Below are 26,350 nucleotides of genomic sequence, written 5' to 3' on the forward strand. Positions count from 1 at the left end.
GGGTTCTTTGGCCTGGGTTTTTATAGGGATTTTATGTCCCCAGGCTAGAATTCCAACCAGTTTCCATTCACCAAGTGTCCATGATTGTCGGGTGAATGGATTTCCTGGCCTAGAACATTGAGTCAGTAAGTGTCCGGGCAGAGTCTCCTCAAATGCAAAGTGAGTCTGTATGTATTTTAACATATTTCATCACAGCAGAATCGAGGGATCCGGGCTAGCGCCGATGGATATCTCGGAGGAGTAGTCTCTTCTTTGTCTTTCTTGATTGAGTTTCTGTAGTATGGGTTTGGCGGGTGTGGTGTTCGATTCTGGCAACGACCATTTTCCTGGGGCTCGTCCCTTTTGTCTTGCTTGATGGTCTCCGGCCGAAATCGGCCGGGCATTGCCTTTATCTGGAGGTAGACTTTCAGGCTAGTTCTTTTGTTTCTATGATGGCCTGTGTCCTGTCCTTTCCTCCGAGTTGATGAGCCTGCTGAAGCTTGTTATCTGGGGGGGGTTCTTTTGCAATCCGTGACTTTGGAAAAGGAATTCTGCCTCGACCTGGAGGAGAATTCCTTATTCCATATTTTCATTAGTTATAATTACACATACTTTATTTAAACCTTTTATTCCGAATTTTTATTTACCCAATTCTTTATTACAACATGATGTCCAGGATGCTGTCACTACAGTCAGTCAAGTCCAGGCACTCCAGGACCTGAAAGGCACAGGGCAGTGACAGGGGAGCCAGCCGGCAGGAGGCCGGAATCACACAGAGCTGGGCCCCGGCAGCAGCACAGAGCGCGGGCGGTGAAATCCCAGGCAGCTGCAGCTATGAGAGGGCAGAGAGGTGGAAAGCAGCTGGCCTTCAGGCTCACCTCTACAAGGAATGCCAGGGCAGCAAAATCCCAGAATGGCATCTCTTTGCTGAGCAGACTGAGCAGGTAGAATGCTACCCCAGAACGCAAGTGTATGGATGAAGAACACATTTCTCTGAATGGAGGAAAAAGGAAGCAAAACTCTGAGCCAACAGCAGTAAAGCTCTCCCAGGAATTACTCACAGAGGGCTGATCTTTCCCCACCAGCCTGCAAGGGGACGTGGGCCCTTGGGGAGGTGGCTGCTCCTGGGCACCCTCCTCTCCCAGCCTTTTGAAGTCTCCTTGGTTGTTTCTTGGTGACGAGGCCCTTGGGCCCACAACCACTTGGATGGTGTGGGGCACCCGGACACACAGGGCACAAATGCCAGAGGCAGTGGGGAGAAGGGGGTCTCACCTGGCCAGCAGATCCACAGCATAGTGCTGGGTGTCAGCACAGAGCAGCGTGTCCCAGCCACACTTGCGTTCCACTTCCAGAACCACATGCTCACACCAGAGAAGGCAGAGCAGGGACTTCAGGGCCTGCACTGCAAACCTGTGTGCACAGCAAGGCCCATGTCATGCTGGGAGCACTGGTTCCTGCCATGAGGACATGGCAGGGACAGGAGGAGTGGGATGGAGCACCTGCTGGGGCTGGTGGCAAGGCTGTGCTGCTCCTGGCATCCCGTCCAGAAGGTATCAATTTCCTCTGGCATATCCAAAGTGCACTTGGAAGAGCAGATGCACAAAGAGGCAGGGGAAATACACATTCACTACCCATGGGACACAGGGCACCTGAAGGAACTTCCACATCACCAGAGTTGCCTGCAGAGGACAAAGCACCCTGAGACAGAGCTCAGTGCCGAGGTGTCTCTGTGGCAGGGCCTGAGCGTGGCAGGGAGAGGCCGGGGGAGACGCAGGGGGAGCATCAGGCCTGGTGCCCCTGAAGCTGCCCCTAGGCCAGGTTTCAGCTTGGTGCCTGAGGCAGGGAGATGCAGTGGGGGAAGGAGGAAACAGAGCTGCTGAAGACACGGCCAGCCATGGGGTGAGCAAAGGCCAGTTGCAGAAACTCACAGCCAGGGCAAAGACACCTGTGTTGTCCCCATCGGAGGTGCACGTGCTGTGCTCTGGCCAGTTCCCCAGCACATCGAGGAGTATCTGCACCACTGGCTCCACAGTCCTGCTCTAGCACAAGATCGTCTTCCACATGGTCATAGCAGCTCTGCGGGGTGACAGCTCTGTCTCACGGCGGTCTCAGACACATCCCGGTGGCCTGGGCAGCAGTGGGGAGAAGCTGAGCTGGCTGCCAGCTCTGCCTCTGCCTGCTGCCCCTCGCCAGCAGCAGCACCCAGGCAGCCCAGCCCTGTGGGGACAGAGCCCTGAGGGCCATGGCATGGCAGCAGGCTTGGGGGTCGATGTAGCAGGCCTGGGAAAGGGAGCAGCCAGAGGGCCCTGGAACTCTCTGTTGGTCAGACACCTGGGCCAGGCTGTACAGGGGCCCCATACCTGTCACATGCTGGGGCCACACGCAGGAGAGCAATGACCACATCAGCAGGCTGTGCCTCAGTGAGATCCAACAGGGTCCTGTCCAGCCTGTGCTCAGCAGACTCATTGGCCATGAGCCACTGGTGGATGTACCTCACCATGGCAAGCACCTGGAGAAGACACAGGGAGACTTGGAAAGCTGCCAGAGGGAGTCAGGAATGTCTCCAGATTCCCCAGAGAAGTGCTTCCCTTCTCACCACGCTGCAATGGCCTCAAAGGCTTACAGTGATCAGCAGGCGTGGCTTGGGAGGCTAAGCTATGCCTGGAGGATCAAACCCTGGCCACAGGCTGCTTACTTCCTCTGGAATGGAAATACCCTCCTCCAAAATCAGTTCCAGCATGGCAGCACTGGTGTCGGTGGTGTAGTCGTCACCGTTTTCCATGGACCCAGTGCCCATGATGCTGGTCTCTTCCTGCCAAATGCACTTGATGAATTTGCAAGTCAGGAAGGAGAAGGAAGGGTGGGAAGAGAGGGATATTACATGGAGTGCTCCAAGCATGGTGCTGGGCTGAGCAGTGCCAGCAGGCCCAGCCCAGGTGGGGATGGCTGCAGGTACCTGCGCTGTTCTGTGGAAGAGGCCACCGGCAAGGTCCTGCTCTTGTGTCTGGTCCATGGCTGCATCTGGCAAAGAGCAGCCAGAGCTGAGGGGCTGCGGGAGAGGCTGGAGAACACAACCCAGCCCTGCACTCCCCAGGCAGGGACAGCTCTGGGATGCCACAGGGGATGGAGTGTGGCCACTGCTGGGGGGGCTTTCTTCCACCCTTTCTGTGGGCACGTCCCCAGGGGATGGGAAGAGGCGGGAGGGGATGGAAAGGGACAGGACATGATGGGATGGGATGTGGCCAAGCTGGCAACAAGCAGAGCCCTGTTGCCCAGCTCTGCCACTCACCCTCCTGCAGTGGCTGGAAGTGCTGCACCTCTTCAGTCTCCTGTGCTGGGGCAGCTCCAGGGCCTTCTTCTTCCTCCTCCTCAACCCAGGCCAACTTGGGCACTCTTGGGGGTCGCTGCACCATGGCAGTGACTGGATTTATGGCTACTTGCAGGAAAGATGCCTCAAAAAAGCTCCGAGGCAGCAAGTCCTGCAGTCGTGCCTGGAAGGCACCTGCAAGACTGAAGTCCTGGCAAGACTGCAGGACAGCAAGTCCTGCACTGGGGTCTTGAGGGCTCCTGCTACAAGGACAGGAGGCTTCTCATCAAGGATTGTGGTCTGGTCTCAAGGGCAGTGACTGCAGGGATGGGCGATGCCTTGGAAAAGCTCCAGGTCACCAAGTCCCACGGTCTGCTCTCGAGGTCACCTGCAGAAGAGAAGCCTCAGCAAGGCCACGGGTCAGCAAGTCCTGTGGTCTGGCCTTGAGGTCACCTGTAGGAATAACAGCTCAGAAAAGCTCCGGGTCAGACACAAACGAGTGCGCTGTGCGGGGCTCCTAACAGCACCGCTCTGGCGCGTCCTGTCCCGTCGTGTGCACCGAGCACTGTGGCATGGTCCTATCACCGCCAGCTCCTATGTCACCACATGTCACAAAGGGCCCTCTGACACCCTGTCCGTTTCCATCCCATGGTGACCATGTGTCACAAAGGGCCCTTGCACACACTGCCACCTGCCCTGGGGCCGCCCCCATCCCCGCCTAAGTGGCCCAGCTTGGAAGGAATCCCTTGCCCAAAGTGTCTAAGACAGCCTGACAGGATCTTTAGGAACGCCTCAAACCATCAGCAAACGCTGCCCTGCTCTGCAGGCTCAGGGCAGCAGAAGGAGCCCCCACGGCTGCCGACGCAGCCGCAGCAGGAAGGGCACGGGCCTTGCACAGAAGCTGGCACGGCCTCCTTGGGACACGTTCCAGCTGGTGACCATTCCAAACTCACAGGTGTGACACAAAGAACATCTGGGCCAAGGCACGAAGAGTCCACTAGAATGTATTTTAGCACATTAGAAAGACTTGGGAGGAATCCCAGAGGGTCATTTTTTGAAGCAAAGTGATCTGATTAAATACTGTAACCAACGGTAGGCTTGGTAAAAATTAGAAAGTGGTGAAAATGGACTGCCTAATGGAAATTTAAATGATCATCCACTGTTACAGTTGATGTTATTTTTAAGAAAAGAAGACAAATGAGACCAAGTGATATGTGCAGAAACATTTTTTTACCCTGAAGAATAAACCTGAGTGGCACAAAGAATATGGCTTTGATTTAGACCCCCAGGAGACTTTGGTCCTTCCTTTGGAAAGAGATAACAGGTGGAAAATAAAGAGATGTTGTTCAGCATGTAGTTTAGGGCAGAGATGTTTGAAATTGGCAAGAAGCACAAGGAAGACACTGTTATAGATGTCCAAGACTCACAGCCGAGTTATTCCAGGCCAGCTCTACCTTCCCCCTCAAGCAACCACTCCTCTCCCTCAATTAAATGAAAGTGAGAATGAGATGAATAATCCTGGTGAGGGGACAAGTGTGGGGATGCCAGTGACAACATGTACAAGGAATAAAACCAAGAAAGCTTTCCCTTTCATCACCCCCTTAAGGCAAGCAGTGGGTCCCACAGGAGAAGCTGTGTGGGTAAAGATCCCCTTTTCTACTGGTGACCTGAATAACTGGCAGGAAGAAGTTCACAATCATAGAGGAAACCCTAGCAAAGTGGCAAAAAGACTGGAGTTAATAGTCAAGAACCAAGACCAAACGGAGGTGATTTCATGATGACAGCGCTAAAGAAAACAGATAAAGAGTTGGTGATGAAGATGGTCAGAGCACGTGTGCAGGGAGAAATTGCTAGTGGAGCCTTACAAGGTACAGTGGACCAGTTGTTTCCCTATTGTAAACCCTTTGTTGGGCCCGAATGATGCAAAGAACTGTGCGATGTTAACTGGGTACTGGGAACTGTGGGGGCTGAGGAAGCAGCCAATGCTGTAGCCACTCTTCCCTGGAGGAAAAGCCCATAGGAGGCTTTCACTTACCACTCTCCCCCAGAGGCTAAAGGCCTCGATGGGGAGCTTTTATTTTTAGAGCCACACGTTAAGTGGTTCCCAACATGTCTTTCCCCCTGTATGCATATTATTTTTACCCTGTTGGCCCTTCCCTCTTGTTCCGCCCCTGAATCCTCAGACCATTGTCCCTTTTGCTCCATCCCGCCCCCTGTTTTTCCTGTATAATCCCTGCTCTCACTGAGCCCAGGCCAGTTGTTGTCTCTGGGACCCTTCGGGAGAGAAGAATAAAGACCTCCTTGGAACCCCACACAGTGCCTCCCATGTCTTTTCTTCAGCAGCACCCGAGGAACAGCGGCCATTCCAAAAGCCCTTTGAAGGGCTCACAGCTGAATCCCGGGGACAAGGCAAGCATGCCTGTGCACCCAGGGGAAGTGCCACAGGAGACGCTTCCCTGGGGAGGTCGCGGCACCTTGACCACCTCTGCTCGCCGCGACAAGTGGGGCCCAACAGGGAGCTCTGCCAGCGGTTCCCTGGAGAAGCGTCTCCTGCAGCACCAGCTGCAGAAAGCAAGTCGCTCTCGGGTCTGTCACTTCCCTGAGGAAACCCCCTTGGGTTTTAGCAAGGGCTATCCAAGGGGACACCGGGACCCTCCAAGGACCATGCGGGGAGCGAGGAGAAGATCTCCCCAAGGACCAGTCAGTGGGTGACACCACACCCAGCAGTTTTGGTTCACCCAGTGGAGGTGGAAAAAGCTGCCAAAATCGGGATTTGGCCTTTCTGGGAGGGTTTTGGAGCCAGTTTTATTCACGGAGAACAAAATCCTTCCTGGTTTTAACCAATCCCTTTGGAATGCTGCACACGGCTCAGCTGGGCTGGGAAAACCTGGGAAAATCCTGGAACACACACCTGAGGGAGGGGTTTGTTAATCCTGGCTCATCCCAGGAACATCCATTCCTCAATCTGGAAAGGATGGGTTAGGGAGTCCCTCAGTCTGGGAGTGCCTATGACACCTCCTAAAAAAACGTTTCCTTGCTTTTCCAATTCCAAGCAGGAAATTCCTGGATTATTTTCCATCAGGAAATGGAGTTAATTAAAGTGCAGGCTTTTCCACCAGCATTCCAGTCCTCGTCATCCTGGCAGTTCCACAGATCTCTCCCAGGCGCGATTCAGAGGGTTGGGATTACCTGGCTCTAAGCAACAACATCTGCAGCTGCACAGGAAACACACAGATCATGGGAACAAACTTTCTGTGTGACTTCAGAGGCCACGATGTTAAGAGTAATTAGAAGATTGTTACCATGTTACTGTTTGTAAACCCCTTACTTACCTTGTACCCCTGTCCCAGGTTTACTTACCTTGCACCCCTGTCCCAAATTGTTGTACCCCATGTTTCTTGTTCCTTGTTCAGCCAGGCCCTGCCCCCACTGCCAAGTTGCTGTACCCTGTGTCTCTTGTTCTGTGTTCAGCCAGGCCCTGCCCCCACTGCTCCTAGACTCCCAAATGGCAGCACTGTACCCCTGCCCCCAAGTTGCTGTACCTTGTTCAGTTGGGCCCTGAGGAGGAGGATGACATAAGGACTTTTATGCAAATGAGAGACCAGAGACTCATGGGACGCACACAGACTGGAAAAAACCCCCAAGACAACGAGCCACACAAAAGGGAAGGAATAAAAACAGTACCATCGAACAAGGAAGACCCAGAGGAGTCCCCTGACTTCCCTCCAGAGGCCGACATAACCACGAGGGGACTCAACTGGGATGACACCCTAGACTATGAGACCAAGACAACAAGTCTTCCCAGCGACTCCCATGAGGAAGGAAGGCCCAGCTCTGCCCTAGTGATAAAGCTGTGTGGATCCTCTTCTGCAATGTCCAGTGGGAGCAGTCGTGGTGTGCGTGACCCCTTGGGCCCCCACCCAAGAGCTGTCCTGTTTAATAAAGGCTTATTTAAAAGGACCTGGTCTCCTGGCCTGTTCATCACAATGACAAACCTGAGTGGTTTCCCTCCTGTCCTCCAAGCTGGCCTGGGGTGTCCAGCACAGTGGGGATGGGTCAGTCCCTTCTCTTCTGCTCCTTCCCGTCTCGCCCAGGGACCTTGCAGAGCCCCAGCCATGCTGTTTGCCCCCAGCCTGCCCACAGCCACACTGGGGCTGCTCACGGGGGTTTTCTGTGCTGAGCTTTGGCCTGGCCGTGTTCTTGAGAGAGCCTGGACAAGGAGCCTTGAGCCCCCAGGCCCTGCCCTGAGGCGTGAGCGCTGCCCCAGCAGTGCCCATGGCCTGTTCCTGCTGCAGCCCCGGCACTGCCACCCCCAGGGCTGTGCCCGGCCCCGAGAGCACTCAGGCCCTGCAGCAACACCAGGGCCAGGAGGGCAGCGGGGCAGTGGCACGGGAGCAGCACTGGCAACACCAAGTACTGCTGCTCCTGGGCACAGCTGCTGTGCCAGCACTGATCTGCCCCAGCTCTGCACACAGACACTGCTGCTGCAGCTCCAGAGAAGGGAACTGTCCTAGTTTAGGGCAAATTAGGGAGGAAAACTCCAAATGGGGATTTCCCCAGGGAAATGCCCCCTCCCCACCAACTGGTCTGGGAAAGGAAAAATAAATTCCTTGGAGAGAAGTAGAAAAAGCTGTTTATTTAACAGAAATTGAATAATATTAAATAATAAAACCTCTCGCTGTTTGATGGGATGGCAAGTCTAGGAAGAAAAGTCCTTTTCATGTGGTGTAGCTTGGCTTGCTCAGTCCCTTATCAGTCCTTTTGGCGCTGGAAAAGTGCCAAGGCCCAGGCCCCAGTGGGCCAAAGGCGTGAACTCCTGGGATCTGGCTGGGTGTTCAGTCCAGAGCAGGTTTGCACAGATCCAAGAAAAGAAAAAAAAAAAAGTCCAGGGAACTCCTCTGCCTCAGCTAGCTAAAGCTAACTAAAAGCCAGAGTGAAGCTCTGTCCCGCTGTCTGTCCGTGCTGCAGACACCACAGTCCAGGAGCGAGATGTGTGGGAGTGATATTTTTCTTTAACACAAACTGCACGCTTCTTCTTCCCCCTCTCTTGCACTCAAAGCCAGTCTTAAAGGTGCAGAAAATATATAACATAAACCAGACGATTGGGGATACCAGTATCATAAGTCACCCCAGGACAGGAACAAAAGGGGGATCTCTGGAGGAAACTTTGCTGGGAGATCCTTTAGTTCCTTTAAAACCACCAAGGGCACAGCCCCTCATTGGCAGAGTCTGTGGCCAAAGGGAAGATGGAGAGAGAAACAAAATGAGAAATGGCACAAACAATGATATTTTATTGAAGACAATTTTAAAACATACAACTAAGAAAAAAAACCTCCTAAATGAAACCACCAAGAAGTATCAAAAATAAGTTTTATTACAAGTTATTTGCAGGAATTGGCCAGCAGTTTAATGTTTCTGAAATGATCCAGTCATCATTCTCCACACTGCAGCCTTGAGCTCCTGATTCCTCAGGCTGTAGATGAGGGGGTTCAGGGCTGGAGGCACCACTGAGTACAGAACTGACAGTGCCAGATCCAGGGATGGGGAGGAGATGGAGGGAGGCTTCAGGTAGACAAACATGACAGTGCTGAGGAACAGAGAGACCATAGCCAGGTGAGGGAGGCAGGTGGAAAAGGCTTTGTGCCGTCCCTGCTCAGAGGGGATCCTCAGCACGACCCTGAAGATCTGCACATAGGAGAAAACAATGAACACAAAACAACCCAATACCAAACAGACACTAACAGCAAAGAGCCCAGGTTCCCTGAGAGAGGATTTGGAGCAGGAGAGCTTGAGGATCTGTGGGACTTCACTGAAGAACTGGTCCAGGGCATTGCCCTGGCACAGGGGCAGGGAAAATGTATTGGCTGGGTGCAGCAGTGAAGAGAGAAAGGCACTGGCCCAGGCAGCTGCTGCCATGTGGGCACAAGCTCTGCTGCCCAGGCGGGTCTCATAGTGCAGGGGTTTGCAGATGGACACGTAGCGGTCGTAGCACATGATGGTGTCACAATCCGCAAGGTGGGATTCGTGATGTGGTTCTTTTAGTTGGTCTTAGAGTACAAAAGATTATCAGCAAACCAAGGACTTAAACAGCAAAACTCACTTTATTGAGTGTTCATCAGCACTAATATGTGACAGAGAGAAAAGAGGAGAAAGCAAAGCATAAGGAAAGAGAGTAAGGGGATTATAGCTACCAACATCAAAGTTCACTCAGCCGTCCAACAACGCAGTCTTCTGTCCATTGGAGAGATCTCAAAGGAAGGTAAGTTTGGGGTATAATTTTATAGACTTTTGCAAAGTGAGGGGCACAGGGCCAAAAACAGAGGAGATAGATGATCATTGTGACTAATTTCATTGTGTGGGGAGCAGGTGTAGGGTACGGAGCGATCCATGTCTTGCAAGTCTTTGCTCACCAGCAGGAATGAGAGCCATGAGTCATGGAAAAGATGTTGCACAGGTTACCATGCACAAGCCTCTGCTCACCAGCAGGAACAAAAGCAGTGTACCGTGCAACCACCTGCAAACAATCACTTGGCAAACATCCATCTCAGCTAGGCCCAAATCCCCAAACCAAGTCCCTTATGATATTCAGGGTCTCAGTCTCTGTCCTTGAGACGGTTGTGAGACAGATGAGGGAATCTTCGGACCCTCTCTTACACTTGTCTGTCCTGCTTGGCACAGCCCAGGCAGGGCTTTCACAGCCCCATTCCACACTCCATTTCCCACCTGGAGCTGCTGGTGCCTCCAAGTTCTGCTTCCCCAGCCCCACGGACGCTCTCCTTGTCTGCCCATTCCCTCACAGTCTCTGAGCAGGGATGGCCTCAGTGGGGGCTGCTGACATCCTCAGCCACTTGGAGGCTCCTGCACTCACCCCATGGCCCCGCGGTTCCTGTGGCTGCGCCCGCGCACAAAGCCACCCCGAGAGCTGAAGGTCCCGCCTGGCTCCTGGAACCCCCCCAGAGCTCAGCGCCAAGCCATCCTGGGAATAGCTGCCAACTGGGATGGAAAATCTGGGCTCAGGGAATGCTGGGGGGGGCGGTGACTGGTCCTGCCCCAAATCCCATGGTTCTGCCCCAAATCCCAGGGGTTCTGCACCAGATTCCAGGGGTTTTGCACCAAATTCTGCCCCAAATCCCAGGGATCCTGCCCCAAATCCTAGGGTTCTGCCCCAAATCCCAGGGATTCTGCCCCAAATCCCAGTGACCCTATCCCAAATCCCAATGATTGTTCCCCAAATCCCAGGCATTCTGCCCCAAATCCCAGGGATTCTGCCCCAAATTCTGCCCCAAATCCAGTCCATCTTGATCTAAATCCCAGGGATTCTGCCTAAAATCTGAGGGATTCTGCCCCAAATTCCAAGAATTCTCCCCTAAATCCCACAAATTCTGCCCCGAATCCCAGGGATTCTGCCCCAAATTTGGTAATTTTTTTTTCCAAAATCCCGCAATTTTTGGGGAATTTCTACCACTGTATCTTGGGGGGGTGTTGTAGGACAACTGTTCCTATCCCAAACCCCCAAATTCCACCCCGAATCCCCCAATTTCAGTCCCAATTTTGCCCAAAATCCACAGAATTTGCCCCAAAACCCCGGATTTTTTTAGGAACATGACTCACAGCCACCAGAGCTGTACTGGCCCTGCTGGCTGTAGCTCAGGGGAGGGGGTGGGGCGTAGGACAACTGCTGGTCGTAGCTCTGCTGGCTGTGGCCCCTGCTCAGGGCTTGGCCATAGCTGGAACTGACAAAGCCGCTGCCGTAACTGTGGGAAAAACATAAAAAATGGGAATTTCAGCCCAAAAACCAGGAATTAGAAGTGGGATGAGGGGAGGGAGGGATGGGGGCTGGCTAAAAAAGAAGGGGGAGAATGAGCGGGAATGTGGAGTTTATTGGAAATATTTGGAATGCACCCAAAAATCTCCTGGAATTCATCAAAAGCACCTAGAATTTACCCAAAAATCACCCAAAATCACCTAAAATACCTGGAATTTACCCGAAATCACCTGGAATTCACCCAAAAATCACCCCAAAAACCCCAAAATTCACCTAAAAATCCCTAGAACTACCAAGGTAACTGGGAATGCATTTGGCATTACTGGGAGTAACTGGGAAGCAGTCTGGGGTTACTGGTCTAGAGTCTGGGTTACTGATAGCCATCAATAACCAATTAATAATTAATTAGTGATTAATTAACGACCTGGCAGAGGCAGCAGTGGGGGGCTGGGAGTAGGCCGGGTATGAGGAGCTCTGCCCGGAGCCAAAGCCGCCAGAGCTGTAGGAGGGAGGAGCCGCTGGCACCGAGTAACCTGGGGATAAACTGGGGAAAAATGGGGGGAAAACAGGAAAAACAGTGAGAAATAGGGATAAACTGGGGAAAAACGGGGATAAACAGGGGGAAAACGGGGGGAAAATGAAGAAAGTGGGAAAAACAGGAATGATGGGAATAATGGGGAAAGTGGGAATGATGGGAGTAAACCGGGAGAAACGGGATGGTCAAAAACTGGGGTCATTTTTGGGCTCAGATTTGGTCATTTCAGGGCAGTTTCAGGTACAAAGGCGGCAATTTTGGGTACAGGGGGATATAACACCTGGGATTTTTGGGAATTCCAGGATTTTTGGGATCACTCACTGCTCTGGCTCTGCCCAGGCAGCTCTGGGCTCACTTTGGGGGATTTCAGAGCAGTTTTAGGGCAGTTTCAGGTACAGAAGCGCAGATTTCAGGTCTAGCAAGATAGAGGGATGGGGATTTTTGGGAATTCCAGATTTTTGGGATCGCTCACCGCTCTAGTTCTGGCTGTAAGAGCCGCTGTAGCCGCCCTGGCTGTAGCCCAAGCCCTTGGCTGAGCCCTGGCCGTAGCTGCTGTAGCTCTGCTGGGAGTAGCCCTGCCCCCCGGCCCCCCCATGAGTAGCTCTGGCTGTGGGGGCAGGGTAGGTGCCATAGCTGCCGAGGGAAAACTCAAATCCCGTTAAAATTCCCGGGAATCCCGTGAGAAAAGGATTCCTTAGGGATGGGGGGAGGGGGCCGTACCCTTGCGTCATCTGGGGAAAGCAGAATTAAAATGGGGTTAATCCATGGGAAATGGCCCCAAATAAAGAGATTTTTAAATGTAGTGAGAGGTTATGAGCTAATAAAAGCCTTTTAATTATGGGTTTAAGTCTAATTGTAGTAATAAGTATAAATAATAAATGAGTATTTCAAGTTTATTAATTTTCTAAGATTTTTTAAGTTTAAATTTTCAATATAATTAGTAAATAATTAATCAATATAAATAATGCATTATTTTATAAATATATTATATTATTTATAGCAATATATGTAATATTAAAAATATCTGAACTCTATATTAAAGTAATCAATGCTTATTGAAAAAGTATTTTAATTACAGAATCAAGAGCAAAACTACTTTAGAATTAACCCACTTATTAAGTAATTAATAAATATAGGAGTGTTTTAATGACAGGATTAAGAGCAAAAATCTCTTGGAAGCAACTCATTTATTAAGTACTTATTAATTATTAAAAGAGCATTTTTAATGATGGAATTAAGAACAAAAATATCTTGGAATTAACTCATTAAGTATTATTAATTATTAAAAAAATGTTTTTAATTAGGGGATTAAGAGCAAAAATCTCTTGCTTGATATACATCATGCTTTTAATTAGGAAAATTAACACAAAACTAACATTAAAAACATTTAAAAGTGTTTTTATACGGTTTTCTATAATTAAAATAATCCTTTAATGATTAATAACGTAAGTTATTATTCCACATCTATTTCCATAACTAAAATCCAACCAACAGCCAATTATTTATCAATAAACTGATTTTATCGTTATGCTTATTTCTGTAATTAGAAGCATTTTATTAACCAATAATGAGAAAAAATGTCCTCTCTTAATACCTAAAATATTAAGGTTTATAAACCTAAATTTTATAAAAAGTGAAAATATTTAAACATCTTTTATAAAATGCATTCATTTGATATCAAGAGACTTTTCGTTATAAAAAATTATTCAATACCTTCAAATAAACAAAAATGTAACACTTTACAAGCACAAAAATATCCTTAGAGAAATCAATTGATTTATGCTATTAAAATTAAGAAATCAACTGATCAACGCTATTAATTACTGACAGGAAGCTTTTAACTACAGAAAAAAAAATAAAAACCACCTTACAAAAATTTTACCAATTTAATTAGACAATTTGGAGTTATTTTTGATTTTAGGGCAGAAATAGTGAAATTTCAACACAAAATAAAGGAAAATTTGGTGCTTCAGCCACCCAAAAGCACCAAAACCCTGCTGAGGAGCGAAATTTCCCACCTGAAAATAAAACTAATGGATTTATCCTTAAAAAATCACAGCAAAATTTTATTTTTTTAGTTATAAAAAGCAAAATTGAAGTCGGATTTTGTTATTTAAATGTGAAAATGGATGCAAAGTCTTAAAGCCCAGTCAGACTCAGCGCAAGGAAAAGGGCCTAAAATTCCCGTTTTTACAGCAAATATCCCCCTCAAAAAGCACTCAGAACTCGAATTTAGTTACTTATGTGTTATAAAAAAACAATAATTAAAATAAATTTAATGGTTTAGACAGAAAAATTGAAGGGAAAATTTAATATTCCCCAGGCGCCGCACAACAAAAGGGGGTGTGTAGGCACATGGGTCTGAGGGCAAAAAGGCTCTAAAACCTCAGAAAATCAATGAATTTAACTATTTCTGCATAAAATTAAAAAGGATAAACTTCGATTTTTAGGATGAATGTAAATTTAAATATTAAGAAGTTAAAATGAAGGGGAAATTTTAAACTCCCCTCAGGCTTCGCGTAACAAAAGGGGCGCCTGGGGGAAGGATTCAGAGGGTGTAAAAACCTGCGTTTACCATCGAATTTCCCTGGAAAGCGACATAAACAGCACAAAAACACCCGAATTTAACTATAAAAATCTGTATTTTATAAAAAGCCATATTTAATTAAAATACGCTTAAAGTTCCCTCACAAATCCTCAACGGCTCTTTCCCGCCTCGCGTGGAAGAAACCGTGGGGTTTCTTAGTGCCGAAACAGAAGGTATAGGGCTTAAATTTTTTTTTTTTTTTAGCGCATTTGTTTAATTTGATTAAATCGGATTGATTTTGGTTTGATTTAACGGGAGGACGCGGATGTGTCACCGCGGCAATGGCGCCGCGCGAGCGCCGCGCGCACGAAGTGGCGGCGGTTCCGCAGGGGCAAAACCACAAAATGGTGGGCGGGGAAAAAAAAAAAAAAAAAAGAGAATCCCAGAGCACTTAAAACACTCCGAAATTGTCCCGAAATAAAAAAAATAAATGCCTGGGAATGTCACCCAAAATTGAAGTTTTTCTGTTATAACTGGGCGTTCTGAGGTTAACTTTCCTTGCCGCTGCAGGCGCGGAGCATCCGGGCTCCGAGCTTTGTTCGGCCCCCGCCCCATCCGCGGTCGTTTTAGCGGTAATAACACCCCAAAACAGCGGCCGAAATTTGCGGTTTGGCCTTAAAATGAAAATGTTTGTGAGGGTTAAGGCGGGGAAATATTAAAAGTAAAAAGCAAAATGAATTAAAAACTTAAAACTAGGAGCGAGGCGTGGCGGAAACGGAGCGGCACCGGATCACAAGAGCACTAATCACACACAGAGGAGCCCCCAGAGGAGCGCTGATCACGAGAAATCCACAATGTAACAACGCCTTAACTACACCAATTAACGAGGAAATGCCCCTTCAGAATCACGTTAATTAGAAACGACACAACCACCGCCGTGTCAAGCGCAGCAACACCGCCGGAACTCCCTCATGATCCACCCCCGGCACTCCTAGATGGCGCGGGGCGACGCAGCCCCCGCGGTGAGGAGGGGTCCGCAGGGCACGGAGGGGCCTGGGGGTCCCTGCCCAGGGTTGAGGGGGGTCCCCACGGTGCCGGTACCGTTGGAGGCGACAGCGGTGCCGCTGGATCCGCGGCCGCTCCACATGACGCCCGCCCGCGCATTTATAGCCTCGGCCGGCGCGTCCCACTCGCGTCCGGAAGGAAACGGGGACGCCCCCCCGCCCCTGCAGTCCCGCGCGGTGGTGCGGTCCGGCGGGAAAGGGGGGCGGGGACAAAGGGCGGGGAAATGGGCGGGTCATTGGGCTGCACGAACCGCGGGGGCGTGGCGGTTGGCGCGGTAACGGGCGGGGTCTGCGCTGCCCGTAAAGGTCGGGGCTTTAAATAGCAGGGGGCGCTTACAGGGGCTGTGGGGGCCCGGAGCAGGTACGGGGGTTCTATAGGGGATTTGGTGGGGGGGGGAGGGAGGGAGGAGGGGAGGTGGGGGAGGTTCTATAGGGGGCGGGAGGGGTTATATAGGGGACAGAACGGTTTTATAGGGCACGGGAGGGGTTCTAGACAGGATTGGGGGGTTCTATAGGGCATGGGGTGGGTTCTGTAGGGGACAAGGGGGTTCTATAGGGGACACATCCCTGTGGAAGGTGGGGGAGGGGTTAGGAGAGGGAGGTCCCCTATAGCGCTCCCCATCCCCCATAGAGGAGTGACCCCTCTGGGGCAGTGTCCAGAGCCACCCCAGGGGGCAGTGTCCAGTCCCAGTGTCCACTCCCGGTGTCCACTCCCAGTGTCCATTGCCAGTGTCCAGCCCCTGTTCCCAGGCTCCACTCCTGGTGTCCACTCACTGTGTCCATTCCCAGTGTCCAGTGTCCACTCCCCTTGTCCACTCGGCCGCCATGGCGTGGCTAGAGCGTGTCCAAGCGGGCGGCCGTGGCCTGGAGCGCCGGCTGGACTCGGTGCCGGCCGAGGCGCTGCTGGCCGGGCTGCGGGCAGCTGGAGCTGTGACCGAGCCCGAGGTGGCCGCGCTCGGACGGCCGGGCAGCTCGGGCTGGGTGCGGCGGCTGTGCGCTCTGGCCGTGGCCAGAGGGGACCAGACGTGCCGTGTCCTGCTGACCGTCCTGGAGGGGCTGGAGGGGCCGCCCCGGCCGGGGCCCTTCGGTGAGTGACCACTCTGACATCTGGCCGTGGCCTGGGGGGACAGTGGCTGGTGGTCACTCATTTCTGGGTTTTTGGGGGGGGCGGATTTCCCATTTTTCCCAGATTTTTATGACCCCTGTTCAATGAGTGACCGCTCTGATGTCCAGCCGTGGCCTAGGGGGGGAGGGGCAGTGCCTGGTGGTCACTCGTGGTCACTCCAGGGGTCACTCCTGGGTGGGATTTCCCCGTTTCCCGCAGATTTTTATGACCCCCAGCGCGACGCGGCGCCCACACACCGCTCAGACTGTCCTTGCTGCCAGCCAGAGCCCCAGGGGGCGTGTGAGGAGGAGGAGGAGGAGGGACAGCCCCGAAGTGGGGAGGAAGGCCCCAAGGAGGAGGAGGGAGAGGCCCAAAACGGGGAGGAAGGTCTCGAGGATGATAAAGGTGGAGGAGATGAAGGCCCCGAGGGTGAAGGTGATGAAGGCCCTGAGGAAGATGAAGGCCCCAAGGATAATGAAGGTGAAGGGGATGAAGGTCCTGAGGATGATGAAGGTGGAGGGGTTGAAGGCCCCGAGGATGATGAAGATGGAGGTGATGAAGACCTTGAGGAAGATGAAGGTGGGGGTGATGAAGGCCCCGAGGATGAAGATGGAGGTGATGAAGGCCCCGAGGAGGATGAAGGTGGAGGTGATGAAGATTAGGGGGCGGGGCTGAGGAGGAGGAGGGTGGGGGAAGGAGCTGAAGGAGGAGCTGAGGAAGAATATGATGGAAGGGATGATGATGATGAAGATGAGGAGGGATTTTGGGGCAAAAAAAGCCCAAAATGGACCTTAGGGCCTCCATGATGATGATGAAGATGATGATTTCTGTGATGGTGATGAAAATGGCCTCCATGATGATGCTGAAGATGCTCTCCACAATGATGAAGCTGATGATGTTCTCCATGATGATGTTCTCCATGATGATGAACATGAAGATCATGAAGATGGCCTCCATGATGATGATGATGACGACGAATTTTGGGCCAAAACAAGCCCAATCCAGATCCTCAGCCCACCCAACGCCCCTCCACCCTAAGCCTTCCTCCCTCCCCTCCTCCCCTCACCCCTCCCCCAATAAAGCCCCAACCCCAGCACAGCTGCAGCCTCAGTGGGGGCAGGGCCTTGTTCATGAATGAAGCCCTGCTCAGTGGGGGAAGGGGCGGGGCCATCCCAATGGCCGAGGGCCTGAACGGTCAGCAGTCAGTGGCCAGAATGGGGGCGTGGCCTTGGCCCTCACGATGACCAACAGCCACTTTTGGTTCTCCGTGGTTTCCATGACCAAACCCCAGCTTTTGGGGTCCTCCTTGACCCCAATGACCAAACACCAACTTGGGAAGGTTCTCCATGATTTTAATGACCAAACCCAACTTTTGGGAGCCTCAACAAAAACATCCAAATTTATAAGGTCCTCCATGACTTTGATGACCAAAACCCAACTTTGGGGATTTAACTGGAAAACCTCCACCAAAAAAGTCTCAATCTGGAATGTACTCCTTGGTTTCCATGACCCAAAACCCAACTTTGGAAGGTTCTCCATGACCTTGATGACCAAACGCCAAATTTGGAGGTTTCAACTGGAGAGCCTCCACCAAAAAAATCCAACTTTGGAACATTCTCCATGACCTTTATGACCAAAACCCAACTTTTGAGGCTTCAACTGGAAAACCTCACCATAAAAGTCCAACTTTTGGGCTCCTCCTCAGTTTCCATGACCAAAACCCAGCCCTTGAAATCTCTCCATGATTTTAATGACCAAGCTCCAGCTTTGGGGATTCAACTGGAAAACCTCCACCAAAAAGTCCAACTTTGGAAGGTCCTCCTGGCTTTCCGTGACCAAAAACCCAACTTTTGGGGCTCTGCACTGCCCTGCTGTGCACCTCCCAGGGGTTCTCCTCACCCCCGATGGCTGCCCCCAAGCCCCCCTAGATGCAGAAGCTCTTGGCCTTGCCATCGATGTGCCACAGCCTCAGGCAGATGTCAGTGCCGACGCCCTGCAGCGACTGCAGCACCAGGGACCCCGCCAGGTACTCAGCATAGGTGCGTGATGTCAGCAGCCCAAAGCCAAACCTGTGGGGGCACCCAGTGTTCCCAAAAATTCCAAAAAGTGCCCACAGATATCCCAAAAATCCCATTCAAATCCCACAAAAAACCCACCCCAGAAACCCCAAAACCTGTAAACTTACCCCAAAACTGACGGTGGGGGGGACACCGGGACTCAGGTGGCTCCAAATATTCCCAAATGTGTCCCCAAATATCCCAAAAATCCCATCCAAATTCCCCAAATTCCATCTAAATTCCCCAAATCCCACCTAAATTCCCCAAATCCCACCCAAATTTCCCAAATCCCCACCCCAAATCCCCCCAAACCCCCTAAATTTACCTCAAAACCAATGCTGGGGGGACACCAGGGTTCACTGGGAATCAGGTGGCCCCAAGTATTTCCAAATTCCTATCAGAGACCCCCAAAATCCCATGAAAACTCCCAAAATTCCTCCCAAGTCCCAGCCCTGAAGGGTCCATGATTTTGGGGGATTATCCCTGATTTTGGTGGGGGGGTTGGGATTGTTCTCAATTTTTTGGGGCTCTCCAATTTGGGGAGGGATCCTGGGGGTGCCCTAAACCCCTCCAAATTCCCCCTAAAACTCCTCAAACACCCTCCTGAAGCCTCCAAAGCCCCTTGAAACCCCCCCCCAAACCGCATCCTTGAGCAACCCCTGATTTCAGAGGGGTTATTCCCTTGTTCCTGTATTTTTGGGGTCACCCCGATTTTGGGGAGGGGTCCCTGACCTCTGCTTGGGCCCGGCCTGGCCGTTGGGCTCAATGAGGCTGTGGAAGGGCCACCCCATGCTGTAGTGGTACTCGGTCACTTTGTCCAGCATGCCCCTGCTGCGGTCCAAGATCCTGCCGAACACCGGGGACACTTTGGGATTTTGGGGACGTTGGGGATATTTGGGATAATGGGGACAATGTGGACAGCATCAGGGACGTTCAGGGACTTTGGGAAACATTTTGGGGACATTTTGGGAATGTTTTGGGGACACTCTGGGCACACCATGGGAAACCTTTGGGGACCCTTTGGAGACATTTTAGGGACCCTTTGGGGACATTTTGGGGACACCTGGGACACACCTTGGGGACACTTTGGGGACATCCTGGGGACAGTTTGGGCCCCCCGTACCACATGACAAGGTTGATGTCATTGTTGGCAAGGGTCACCACAATGTCAGGGACGTTGTAGGGAGTGTCCAGGTGTGACTCCATCGTTGCTCTGACCCCAGATTACCACAAATTACCCCAAATTCCTGCAAATTCCCCCCAAATCCCCTCTATTTTCCCCTAAATCCCCCAATTTAGCCCCAAATCCCCACAAAACTCCCAAATCTCCCCAAAACCCCCTTGAACTCCCCCAAATCCCCCACACAACCCCCTTAAACTCCCCCAAATTCCCCCAAAACTCCCAAAATCCCATTTTGTCCCCAAGTCCCTCTTAAATGCCCCCAAATTCCCTTGAAATTCCCCCAAATCCCTCTCAATTCTCTCCAAATCCCCCAATCTCCCAAAATCCCTCTTAAACTACCCCAAAATCTTCCCCAAAACCCCTTTAAATTCTCCAAAACGCCTTTCAACTCCCCCAAGTACCTCTTAAGCACCCCCAAATTTCCCCAAATCTCCCCCAAAACCCCTATAGACCCTCCCAGCCTCCCCAGGCATGGCCCACAGCTGTCTCCAGGTATCTCCTGGTGTTCTTGAGCAGCTCAGGCAGGACATAGTCCAGGGCAGGCAGATGAACGGGAAATGCGCAGCCACATGCCTGTTGATGTGCACATGTAGCGCGTTCCCGTACTGGTGCTCGCAGAGCCGCCTGCACATTTGAGACACACCTGAGACGGGTGAGATGCACCTGGGGCAGGTGAAACACACCTGAAGCACCTCACCTGGCACCCTCTGACACCCCCCTGTCACTCAGTGTCACACCATTGTTGGGTGCATTCCCATACTAGTGCTCGCAGAGCCTCCTGCGCAGGTGAGACACCTGAGACACACCTGAGACGTGCCTGGGGAACACCTGGGGCACACCTGGGACGTCTCACCTGGCAGCCACAGTCACCTGCTGCCACCAGGTGTGCCCTGTGTTCCCCCTGGTGTGCCCAGGTGCGCTTACCTAGCCAAGTCCACCCACTTCTCAATGAGTTTCTTGGGGGACAGGCATGTGCAGATGATGCCCATGAAATCCAGCTAGAAAATTTGGGGGGAAAACCAGGAAAAAGGGGAAAAACAAATGAGGAAAAAACAGGGGAAAATGGGAAAAATCAGAAAATGAACAGGAAAAATGGAGAAAAAGAGAATAAAAGGGAAAAAATGGGGGAAAAGGGGAAAAAAACCCAAGGAAATGGGAAAAGTGGGGGAAAAAGGGGAAAAAAATTGCAGAAAAAATGGGGAAAAGTACGGGGAGAAATGGGGAGAAAATTGGGAAAAATGGGGAAAAATGAGAAAAAATGGGGAAAAAACGGGGAAAATGTGAAAACAGTTGGGGAAAAATGGGGACAAAAAGGAGAAAAATGAAAGAAAATGGAGAAAAATGGCAAAGAAAAGGGGAATAATGGGGGGGGGGAATTGGCAAAAAACTGGAGAAATATGGGGAAAAAACTGGGGAAAATAGGAAAAATGGGGAAAAAATTGGGGAAAATGGGGAAATCCCAGGAAAAGCTGGGAGAATACGGTCCCTGCCCCACCTGCCCAGGTGAGCTGACCGTGTCCTTGTGCAGCACCAGGTGATGCACTGCCAGCATCTGCATGCCCAGGCGCGAGGTGAGTGTCTTATCCAGGAACGACCGCAGCAGGCACTCGTCCTGCACAGGTGGGACAGATAAGATATGGACAGGTGAGGCAGGTGAGACACAGATGAGTGACAGGTGAGTGGGTGTGGCTCAGGTGGGACTTCCCCAGGTGTGTGATGGTATCTCAGGTGTGACCCAGGTGAGGTCACCTGGCCCAGGTGTATCCCAAGTGTATCCCAGGTGTGTCCCAGGTGTGTCTTGGGTGTGTCCCAGGTGACATTACCTGTGCCAGGTGAGGTTACCTGGATGTGTCTCTGGCACTCCCACAGCACCTCAGCCATCAGGGTAGGTGTGTCCCAGGTGTGTGTGTGCATCAGGTGTATCTCAGATGTGTCCCAGGTGAGTTTACCTGTCTCAGGTGCGGTTACCTGCTTCAGGTAAGGTTACCTGGATGTGTCTCCAGCATTTCTGCAGCCCCTCTGCCAGCAGCGTCACCATATCCTTGTGGTCCTCGAGCAGCTGCTGCAGCAACGCACAGTACTGAACCTCGTCACTGTGCAGCTGGATCTGGGCAGGTGGGACAGGTGGGACAGGTGACACCCCCAGCTGTGCCCAGGTGTGTCTCAGGTATATCTCAGGTATTCCCAGGTGTATCCCAGGTGTGCCAGGTGCCCCCAGGTGTGCCCAGGTGTCACTCACCAGGGGTAAGTCACTCAGTTTCTGGAAGGCATGGAGGTAGAGCTCATGCTGTGGGGAGGGAACAGCATCAGCTCCTGGGAAAACCCAAATCCCGGGAATTTCAGCATCCCTGGGAATTTTGGGAATCCCCCTGGAATTCCACGATTCTCTGGAATTTTGGGGTCCCCAGGGAATTTTGGTATTCCCCAGAATTTTGGGATCCCCGGAATTTTACAGATTCACCCCAGAATTTCTCATTCCCATGGGGATTTCAGGGATTCCCCTCCTTCAAATTTTGGGATCCCCCTGGGAATTTCAGGACCCCACCCACGCAGGACTAGGAGGGCTGAACAAACAGGAAACCTCCAAATTTCGCAGGTTCCCCCCAGAATTTCCGATTCCCACAGGGATTTCGGGATTCCATCAGGTATTTGTGGACCCCCACTGGGGATTTGGGGAGGTTTTGGGGGATTTGGGGGCTCACCACGTGCAGGATGGTGGGGTTGCAGCTGATGATGAAGGGCAGGTTGCAGAAGCCCTGGATGTGGTGGGTGATGCACACGGGCAGCTCCTGCTGCAGGTACCGGGTGCTTTTCTGCCCTGAAAAACCTGACTTTGGGCAATTCCCCAAATTTTTTAACCACCCTCAAGGTTTCTAGGATTTTGGGAAAATCCCCCCTTCCCCAGTTCTGTTTTCCCACCCGAATTTTGGGGGTTTTTTCCCTCCCACATGAATTCACGGAAATTCCTGGACAGAATGACCCCGAATTCTTGGAGTTTCACCCCAATTTTTAACTCAGTTCCCCATGATTCCAAATTTTTGGGGATTCCTCTCTCAAACTTCCTCCCAAACTGCAAAATCTTTGGGATTTGCATGCTCAAAATCTTCCCAAACACCCAAATTTTGGGGAAAAAAACAAATTTTGGGAAAAAACCCCAAACTTTGGAGAAAAAACCCCAAATTTTGAGGAAAATCCCCAAATTTTGGGGGAAAAACTTTCAAATTTGGAGGAAAACACAAAATTTGGGAAAAAAAGACAATTTGGGGGGTAAAACCCTTACCTTTGGGGTTAAAGCCCTGAATTTTTGGGAAAAAAACCCCAAATTTTCAAGAAAAAAATCCAAATTTTGGGAAAAACACACAGATTTTGGGGCCCCTCACCAGAAAATGGCTGCCGTCCTGTGAGCACCCCGAGTACAGCATGGTGGTGGGGGTCAGGTGCACCGAGGGCTGGATTTTGGGGAAAAAAGGAGATTTGGGGCTCTTCTCAGATTTGGGGAAAGCATCCCCAAATTCCTCTGAAAATCCCACCCAGAATGGCCCCAAAATCAGCCCAAAAATGGCACAGAATTCCCCACAAATGCCCCCAGAAGCCTCCCAAAAATGGCCCCAAAATCAGCCCGGAAATTCCTCCCAAAATGGCCCCAAATCCCCCTTAAAGTGACGCAAAATTCCGGGGAATTTGGGGTGGGGTCTCTGCGGATTTAGTGGGATTTGAGGAGGCATCGGTGGCCCAGAAACCCCCCCAAAAAACACTGCAAATCCTCCCAGTATCCCCTAAAAATAGCCCCAAACCCCACCAAAGTGACCCAAAATCCCCCAGAAATTTGAGGAGGGGTTTCTCCCTGATTTGGGGAGGGGTCTCTCACCCTCTCAGTGGCAGCATCAATGGCCCAAAATCCCCCCAAAAATGGCTCCCGAATCCTACAAATTCCTCCCAAAGTGACCCAAATCCCCTGGAAATTTGAGGCGGGATCTCCCTGATTTGAGGAGGGGTCCCTCCCCAATTCAGGGAGGAGATCTCACCCTCTCTGTGGCTGCATCAATGGTCCCAAATACTCCCCAAATCCCCCCAGTATCCCCAAAAATGGCTCCCAAACCCCAGATTCCTCCCAAAGTGACCCAAATACCCCAGGAATTTGAGGAGGGGTCTCTCCCCGATTTGGGGAGGGGTCTCTCACCCTCTCAGAGGTGGCATCGATGGCGAGCTGTTGGTAGAAGGAGGTGACAGTCTTGCAGCGCTCCTGCACCAGGTCCAGGTGGGTTTGGTAGGCCGCGGCGCGGGCAGGGGTGCAGAGGGGGTTCTGCCGCCCCTCCCCCCGCAGACCCCCCACCAAAAATGCGCCAAAGCATCTCCTGTGGGGGGGAGGGGTTAAATGGGGAGGGGGGATAAAAGACCCTCACCCTGAAATCCCCCCAAGGAAACACGCAGGGAGCCCCAAAAAAACCTCTCAGGGTTTCCCCCGGGACCCCTCCCAAGAAACCCTCGGAGATCCTCCCAAAAGATCCCAAAAATCACCTCACGGATCTCTCCAAAAGACCCCAAGAACCCCACAGGGATCTCCCCAAAAGATCCCAAAAAACCCCCAGGGATCTCCCCAAAAATCCCCCCAGGGATTCCCCCAAAGGACACCAGGAAACCCCCCCAAAACCCCCAAAAGGACCCCCAACTCCCTCAAGGACCCCCAAAACCTCTTCAGGTTCCCCCCAAAGGACCTCAAAACCCGCAAATTACTCCAAAAACCCCTAAAGGACCCCCCTGAAGGATCCCAAAAACCCATAAAGGACTCCAAAAAGCCCCAAATTACCCCAAAACCACCCCAGGGACCCCCCAAAATGCACTCAGGGGCCCCTTTTCCTCTCAGTTTTCCCCCCAAAAGTGCTCTGAGACCCATTTTTCCCCCTCAGAATCCCTCCAAAAATAGGATTTAAGTATCCGGGACACCTTTTCCTCTCAGAGTTTCTCCAAAATAGAAACTCAGAAGGTCCAGAACCCCCCCAAAAACACCATTTAAGCGTCCGAAATCCATTTTTTAATTCAAAATCCGCCCCCAAAACCGCTCCGGGACCCCTTTTTCCCCTCAGAGCTCCTCCAAAATAGAAACTCAGAAGGTCCAGGAGCCCTGAAAAGAGGACCTATGTGTCCACATCCCTTTTTCCCCTCAGAGTTTCCCCAAAATAGAAACCGAGAACATATTTTTCCCCTCAGACTTCCCTCAAAATAGAAACCCAGGAGCTCCAGGATACTCCTATGAAGGGATTTAAGTGTCCGAAACACTTTTTTTTAGCTCAGAATCCCTACAAACCCGCTCCGAGACCCCCTTTTCCCATCAGAATCCCCCCAAAACCGCTCCGGAACACCCTTTTCCCTTCAATCCCCGTCCATTCCCAGCTCTCCGCCCCCCCTTCTCCCCAGCCCCGTGTCCCAGACACAACCCCAGTGTCCGGACTCTCCTTATCCTTTCAATTTTCTCCCCAAAACCCTTCCATTTTACCCCTAAAACCCCTCAATTTTGCCCCAAGCCCCCCTCCCAAACTTCCCCTCTCACCAACCAGCGGCCCCGGAGCCTCCCCGACACCTCCCCGGGCTCGTCTCGCAATGGACTCGCCCGTTCCTGCCCCTCGCGTGGCTCCCCCCGCGCGTTCCCCTCAGGCTGGTACTGTCCGGCCGCAAGGCGCGTGCGCGAGGCCCTGGAGGGGAAGGGGGCGGGACGGGGAAACGACGCCCCCTAGCGGCGGGAGGTAAGGCAAGAGGGCGACTCTCGGGAGGAGAAAAAAAAGGGGATTTGGGGGCTTTTTTTGTGAGGGGGAAAAAAGCCCCCCCCGAGCCCTAAATTCCATGTTTTGGGGGGAAATTGTGGGAAAAGGGGATCCCAAATCTTGAATTCGGTTTCTGGGGGGAAAATTGAGGGGAAAAGTGAATCCCAATGCCATTCTGGGGGAAAAATTGAGGAAAAAAGGGAATCGCGGGGCCTTTTTGCAGGGAAATTGAGGGAAAAGGGAAATCCCATAGTCTTTTTGAGGGAAAATTGAGGGGAAAAGGAGATCCCAAATCCTGAATTCCTGTTTGGGTTGAAAATTGAGGAAAAAAGGGAATATTGGAGCCTTTTTGAGGGAAAACTGAGGAAAAGATGGGTCCCACGCGGGTTTTGAGGCAATTTCAATCAGTTTTGGGGCAGTTTTGGGGGATTTTGTACACTTCTGTAACTTATGATCACTTCAATGCAGTTTTTGAGCCATTTCAGACACTTTAATGTCACGTTTGGTCACTTTTGTGCCATTTTTGCTGCCCTGAATGCCTTTCTGGACCCACTTAATGCCATTTTGGATCTATTAAATACCATTTTGAATCCATTTATACCATTTTTGTGGCCTTTGATGCCCCTTTTGCTCCATTAAATGCACTTCTACCACCTCTAATGCCATTTTTGTTATGTCTAATATTATTTCTGCCCCATTTACTGCCATTTTTGTTGCTATTAATACAATTTTAGCTGCCTTTAATGCCATTTTTGACCTATTTAAGACACTTTAACGTAACTTTTCCTCCACGTCCTGTAACTTTGCCTCCTTCTACCCCAATTTTGGGTCACTTTTCTCCAATTTTGGGTCACTTTTCTCCAATTCTGGGTCACTTTTCTCCAATTTTAGGTCGGTTTCCCCCAGTTTTAGATCACTTTTCTTCAATTTTAGGCCACTTCCTCCTATTTTAGGTCACTTTTCTCCAATTTTTGGGCCACTTTCCCCCGATTTTAGGTCACTTTCCCCCAATTCGGCGTTGCTTTTCCCCAATTCTGTGTCGCTTTCCCCCAGTCCCAGGTCGCTTTCC

The 26,350-nt window shown here is 51.3% G+C and overlaps 3 protein-coding genes across 7 annotated transcripts; 1 reads left to right on the forward strand and 2 right to left on the reverse strand.

The window, feature by feature from the left end:
* Nucleotides 1–591: 591 nt before the first annotated feature.
* Nucleotides 592–3,882, reverse strand: LOC147646341 (uncharacterized). 4 transcript variants are annotated; one of them, XM_086873615.1, is made up of 8 exons: nt 3,269–3,882; nt 2,936–3,000; nt 2,675–2,791; nt 2,340–2,488; nt 1,908–2,106; nt 1,479–1,658; nt 858–1,389; nt 592–697 (listed from the first exon to the last, which is right to left on the reverse strand). In XM_086873615.1, the coding sequence occupies exons 1-5, from the start codon at nt 3,390–3,392 to the stop codon at nt 2,088–2,090; spliced, it is 474 nt and encodes a 157-aa protein (XP_086729741.1). In that variant the 5' UTR covers nt 3,393–3,882; the 3' UTR covers nt 592–697; nt 858–1,389; nt 1,479–1,658; nt 1,908–2,087. The 4 variants fall into 4 exon arrangements, with proteins under 4 accessions (XP_086729741.1, XP_086729739.1, XP_086729740.1 ...); XM_086873613.1 differs by having other exon boundaries at nt 592–972; nt 1,252–1,389; nt 2,675–2,803; nt 3,269–3,858; XM_086873614.1 differs by having other exon boundaries at nt 592–1,389.
* Nucleotides 3,883–15,424: 11,542 nt separating this feature from the next.
* LOC147646342 (uncharacterized) lies at nt 15,425–17,417 on the forward strand. 2 transcript variants are annotated; one of them, XM_086873582.1, is made up of 3 exons: nt 15,425–15,538; nt 15,967–16,264; nt 16,502–17,417. In XM_086873582.1, the coding sequence occupies exons 2-3, from the start codon at nt 16,003–16,005 to the stop codon at nt 16,942–16,944; spliced, it is 705 nt and encodes a 234-aa protein (XP_086729708.1). In that variant the 5' UTR covers nt 15,425–15,538; nt 15,967–16,002; the 3' UTR covers nt 16,945–17,417. The 2 variants fall into 2 exon arrangements, with proteins under 2 accessions (XP_086729708.1, XP_086729707.1); XM_086873581.1 differs by lacking the exon at nt 15,425–15,538 and having other exon boundaries at nt 15,905–16,264.
* Nucleotides 17,418–17,613: 196 nt separating this feature from the next.
* Nucleotides 17,614–25,947, reverse strand: LOC111922266 (branched-chain alpha-ketoacid dehydrogenase kinase-like). The gene is made up of 11 exons (XM_086873588.1): nt 25,883–25,947; nt 25,075–25,212; nt 23,703–23,877; nt 22,903–22,971; nt 22,225–22,353; nt 21,762–21,809; nt 21,510–21,629; nt 21,018–21,134; nt 20,447–20,520; nt 19,072–19,185; nt 17,614–18,351 (listed from the first exon to the last, which is right to left on the reverse strand). Exons 1-11 carry the CDS (start codon nt 25,945–25,947, stop codon nt 18,207–18,209), a joined length of 1,194 nt encoding a protein of 397 aa, XP_086729714.1. The 3' UTR covers nt 17,614–18,206.
* Nucleotides 25,948–26,350: the final 403 nt, after the last annotated feature.

The sequence above is a fragment of the Cyanistes caeruleus genome, unplaced genomic scaffold (genome assembly GCF_971803275.1).
Source record: "Cyanistes caeruleus unplaced genomic scaffold, bCyaCae1.hap1.1 HAP1_SCAFFOLD_101, whole genome shotgun sequence".
Taxonomy (NCBI): Eukaryota; Metazoa; Chordata; class Aves; order Passeriformes; family Paridae; genus Cyanistes; species Cyanistes caeruleus.